Source organism: Vicia villosa, unplaced genomic scaffold, assembly GCF_029867415.1.
Source record: "Vicia villosa cultivar HV-30 ecotype Madison, WI unplaced genomic scaffold, Vvil1.0 ctg.003146F_1_1, whole genome shotgun sequence".
NCBI lineage: Eukaryota > Viridiplantae > Streptophyta > Magnoliopsida > Fabales > Fabaceae > Vicia > Vicia villosa.
Genome location: NW_026706124.1, coordinates 259,280 through 264,929, shown reverse-complemented (window position 1 = coordinate 264,929; position 5,650 = coordinate 259,280). Strand labels below are relative to the sequence as shown.

General features: G+C 41.0%; 1 protein-coding gene across 1 annotated transcript; it reads left to right on the top strand.

The window, feature by feature from the left end:
- The first annotated feature begins 1,254 nt into the window (after positions 1-1,254).
- Positions 1,255-2,162, top strand: LOC131640459 (uncharacterized). Its single transcript, XM_058910849.1, has 2 exons — positions 1,255-1,562; positions 1,757-2,162. The coding sequence occupies exons 1-2, from the start codon at positions 1,255-1,257 to the stop codon at positions 2,160-2,162; spliced, it is 714 nt and encodes a 237-aa protein (XP_058766832.1).
- Positions 2,163-5,650: the final 3,488 nt, after the last annotated feature.

The window sequence follows — 5,650 nt, the reverse complement described above, 5'->3', positions numbered from 1 at the left end:
TGATTTGAACAGCGTTTCAGCAAGTTTGTATTCACAGAATTTGTCAAAATCGGTAACCTTGCTTCTCATCAGAACTTCATATTTATAGGCACTCGAGAAGATGACCGTTGGGAGCATTTAATGCTTTGCGTATTCCGTACAGCATTGCATTTAATGTTTCACTCTTTTGTCAACTACCTCGAGCCTTGTTTACGCTGTGTCTACTGACGTTGCCTTTAATAGCTTCTAACGTTCCTTTTGTCAGTCAACGTAGCCTTCCATCTTGTACTTGCTTCTGATCTGATGTTTGTGTATACAACGTTTGAATATCATCAGAGTCAAACAGCTTGGTGCAGAGCATCTTCTTGTCGTCTGACCTTGAAGTGCTTCTGAGCGTGATACCATGAGAACTTCAGTGCTTCTGCTTCTGGTCTCAAGTTCTTCTAATGCTTCCATAGACCTATGTTCTGATTCTGCTTGACCATCTTCTGATGTCTTGCCAGACCATGTTCTGATGTTGCATGCTGAACCTTCTGAGTCAAAGCTTTTGAGCGCTGATTTGTGCATACTCTTTATATATTTCCTGAAAGGGAAATTGCAGTGTATTAGAGTACCACATTATCTCATTCAAAATTCATATCCTTGTTATCATCAAAACTAAGAATATTAATCAGAACAAATCTTGTTCTAACAGGGGACACCCCCTTTGAACCAAGGAATCGAAACCCAGAGACAATGGAGAGAGCAACCTTTTGGGATGCCATATTCTTACATGGCAGGTTTAAGTATTAGTATAACTGTTTATACAGCACCCAATATGTCAGCTTTTCCCCATTCCAAAATTCTGGTTCTGGTGTGAACAATGTGGGAAAAAATGTCCAAAGCCAGAATATGATACCCACACTAACAATGAATAATCAAGCAGCATTCCGACAACAAATGGACGCCAATAATCAAGATATGGTAGGGTTATTGGCTAAAGAAATGAATGCTATCTTTTCTCCTTTAATACAAAACATTAACTGAACCAATCAAGATAACTCTGAAACACGTCAACAATTATCAGTACAGATGGGTTGAATAGCAAACTTTTTAGGCGCTCCGGAGACCTCGGTGCGTCGAAGGACAAACCAAATAGTCATTCAAGAGGATGAACCAACCATAAATCAAGTTCGACCACCAAGACCACCCCCCGAAACGGAACCCTTGAGGACAGGATTAGAACAATAACCAGTTCGACAAGAGATCCCTGGAGAACAACCTAGGAGGGTAGTGATGGTTAATAGAAACCAAACTGCTGACGAAGTGATTCATAGGGTTAGACAAATTAACCAGATGGAGACTAATTTGACTGCTATGATAGAGAGGATCATGGCCCAAAATGGTCTGAACACCGAACTTCGAAGGCCAAATTATACATCCCCTTTAACAGATTATGTTTTACAAACTGAATTTCCCAGGGGTTGCAAGATCCCTAAGTTTACCAAATTTTCAGGGGATACTAGTGAATCTACCAAAGAGCACATAGCCAAGAATATGACAAAGGCTGGAGATTTGGCAAACAATGAGGATCTGAGGATGAAGTATTTCCCCAGTTCTCTAATCAAGAACGCTTCACATGGTTCACAACACTACCACCAAATTCTCTAGATACTTGGCCTCAGTTAGAGAGGTTATTCCATGAACAATTCTATATGGGTCAAACCAAGATAAGTCTCAAAGAATTGGCCAGTATTAAAAGGAAATTTACTGAACCTATAAAATATTATCTGAATAGGTTTTGTTTGTTAAAAGCTAGATGCTTTACAGTGGTGTCTGAACACCAATTAGTCGAAATGGCCGTTGGAGGTTTAGATTACTCTATCAGGAAGAAATTTGACACTCAATATATGCGAGATATGGCCCAATTGGCTGATAGGGTTGCCTACGTCGAAGTACACGAAGGAGAACCGGAGATCTTCGAGGACCAATATGGTTTTGAAGACTATGAAGTAGATCTAGCCGAATTAAAGGAAGCAGGCCCCTATACCTGCAAGATGATCACACCATCGAACGGAAAAAATCCCGTTGAAATTGAAAAGAATGATAAGTTTCCTAAGAAAACATACACATTCTCCATAACTAAATGTGATGAAATATTTGATTTGCTTGTAAAAGTTGGCCAAAATGGTTTTGCCTCCTAACATTAAAATTTATCCGTTAGAGCAACGGAAGAAGAGAGGCTACTGTAAATACCACAACTTTTTGGGCCACAAAACCTCACAATGTTTTCTTTTCATGGATCTTATTCAAAATGCGATCACGGAAGGACGTCTGAAGTTTTCAGACAAAGGAAGAGATCAAATGAAGATAGACGCTAATCCCTTCAATATTGCTGACACAAATTAAACTGAGCCTGTCGGGATAAACATGGTTGACATGGTCGAAGTTGGAGCAAGAGGGACCCTAGGAGATGAAGAAGATGTCCAAGCTAGGAAACAGGTTACTGGTGACCTAAAGGAGGATGTCACATCTGAGACTTCAGTCGAACCAAAGACTACTAAAGGTCTTGTCGGAGAGGCAACTATGGCTACTGAAGGCCTAAGGAAGAAGTTCGAAGAAATGTCAATTGCTCATGGCGCCAACTTAGACGTCAACATGGTCAATCTGGACCGTTCTTCCCTAGATATGAAGGAAGTTGAAAGTTGTTTGAAGAAAGAAGGGGTGTAGTCTCATCACCCCAAACTTGACGAAACTCTGAAGGAATACCTCTGGAGATGTCACAAACAAAGTTCTAAAATGCTGTTATGCCCAAGGTGAAGTATACAGGTGAATCCAAGGATGGCTAAAGACTATGAAAGGTGGCAACGTGCTAAAACTGATAGAAACTGGAGAAAAGAAGGTGAATTGCTGGGAGTGTATCCCAAACTTGGAGAAAGCCTATTAGGTTTTCTTGTTTGCTGCCCCATAGACGAAACTGGATGTTTAATGTGTCCCAGATGTGGGACGGTTTACCATCGAAAGTTGTCAGAATCCTTTGAAAGAATCCCCTCCAATCAAAATTGGGATGCCTGCAGGGGCAATCCATATCTCTACATTTTCGACAAAAGGGGAATCCCAAGAAGACAAGATAGCCCTCATCCAAACGCAAGAAGAGTTACCTTCAAAGTACTGTCAGAGGTCCCAGAGCACAAATGGGCTCAAGTGGGGCCAAAGAAAGACAAGTGGAGGAACTTCGACAATGGAGGAAGAACATCTTGGGCTTACAGAAAGAAATTTCAAGCATCAGAAAAGGAAGCTGTTAGATTGGGGAACTACAAGGGTAAAAACCCTATGTCAAGATCCTAGTGGAGAAGGCACCAGAGGCTGAAGAAAGCAGAAAAAGAAACAGCTTCAAATGAAATCGGAGAGTCCAGCAATACTAAAATTTTCCCAAACAAAACTCAATCAACAAAACCTCCTATAGGGAGAAAGTTATTCCCTGCTGGGGTCAAAATGGATTATAATAAAGCCGAAGAAGAACAAATGAGAGAGGACGATATGCCTACTGATGACTTCGATTCTGATGGAGTCTCGTCTTTACACATGAATTGTTGCAATGTGCTCTCCGTATTACCACACGAGTACAACCAGGAAACCGAGATTGATGATGATGATGAGGCTGATGCAGTAGAGATGGTGAAGCATAAGCCCATGTGTTATTACGTCCTTAGTAATGGCGCCATCGAGGAGCAAAATTCCCAGTTCGAGCGACCACATCAAGGGATGCAGAACCACCTCAAACCCCTCTATATAAGGTTCAAAATCGAACAAGTGGGAGTAAATAAAGTTCTGGTGGACGGAGGAGTTGCAGTGAATCTCATGCCTCAATTTATGCTGAAAAATTTAGGAATGTTCGATACAGACGTAAATCCCCATAATATGGTTTTATCGAACTACGAAGGGAAAATAGGACATACTCTAGGAGTGATTGAAGTGGATTTAACTGTGGGATCAATCACGAGGCCTACCATGTTCATGGTGGTACCACCGAAGGCCAGCTACAACTTGCTCCTTGGAAGGGAATAGATCCACGACATCGGGACAGTACCTTCGACCATGCATTAGAGGGTATCTATTTGGAGAGCAGATGGCATAGTGGAGAACATATGAGCTGACCAAAGTTACTTCATGAGCGAAGTAAACCAAGTGGATAAGGCAAACTTCGACAAGAATATGGGAAATGTAAGCCCATGTAACTCATCTGAAGATGCTTACTCCCCAAACAAGAATGCTCTATACTTTTTGACTCTCCACCCTAATGATTTTCAATGGGATCGTGAGATCATGAGAGACCTCGAAGAGGAAGAATCAACAGAAATACGGCCTTCGGGCTGGAGCAAAGATGTTGATTATGTCTGAGTCTTCATTCTTCGAAAAGATTTTGGCCTATATGGCTGAGAATAAAATAATAGAGGCTCTCGAAGTCGAAATGATTGACATGGCTGACGGGGCCAAAAGTATTATGCTGAATGATGCAGGACAGGGGGCAAACTTAATATCAGAACCTCCTGAAGAACAGGTACATGAAGATACGTCAAACCAAAGGCTAGACGCTATCTATGACGAAGAGCCTTTGGGATTTGAGAAAGATCCAATGTCATCAAGCACAAAGATGTTAGATCAGGACCCATTAGAAGAGATTGATCTCGGGGATGGACTCACAAAGAGAATTACATACATCAGTGCTAAACTGGACCCTAAGATGAAAAACAGGATAGTCTAATTACTAAAAAAAAATAAAGATTGTTTTGCTTGGGACTATGATGAAAAGCCTGGTTTGTAGAGAGATCTGGTCGAACTAAAATTAAGGATGGAAAGAAGCCCATCAAGAAGACCCCAAGAAGGTTCTCTCCAGAGATCCTTTCGAAGATTAAAAAGGAGGTCGAAAGACTTTTTCGCTGCAATTTCATCCGGACCACCAGGTATGTCGAATGGATTGCAAATATAGTTCCAGTTATTAAGAAAATGGTTCCTTAAGAGTGTGTATAGATTTTCGTGATCTGAATGTAGAAACTCCTAAGGATGAATACCCAATGCCTGTGGCAGAAATGTTAGTTGACTCGGCTGCAGGATATGAATATCTTAGCATGCTCGACGGGTATTCCGGGTATAATCATGATACCTTTGACTTCTCTTATTTCACCATCTCCCAAAGTTACATAGTTGTTTCCCTCCAATTTGAGATCTACTAGAGAGTTCTTCCTCCCAGTCATATGATTTGAGAAGCCACTGTCAAGGTACCAATCTTCTTTTGCAGGCATCCTTAGAGAAGTGTGTCCTACCAGAGTGTCATACCCCAAAATTTTCCCTCCTCATTTCATCTTCAATGACTCAGGGTTCAAGGGTTTTCTCAAGTCACTCTCTCCTATTCAAAATTAGGGTTTGCACTTTATCAAAAGAGTTTGAATCTCTAAGGCCTCAAATGGATCTCAAGGTGTCTCATATGTCTCAAAGTATCTCCATGTCAAAAGTCAAGCTTCAATTCCAAGGATTACTCATTCAAATGCTCAGATGATCCACAGTCGACAAGTTTAACCTAAAAGTCAACTATGGTTGAAGTACAGTCAAAACTCCGGTGTTTTGGTCAACAACAAGTATTGGAGGTTATATCCATCATTTGATCAAGGGTTGATCATGATTCATTAATAAA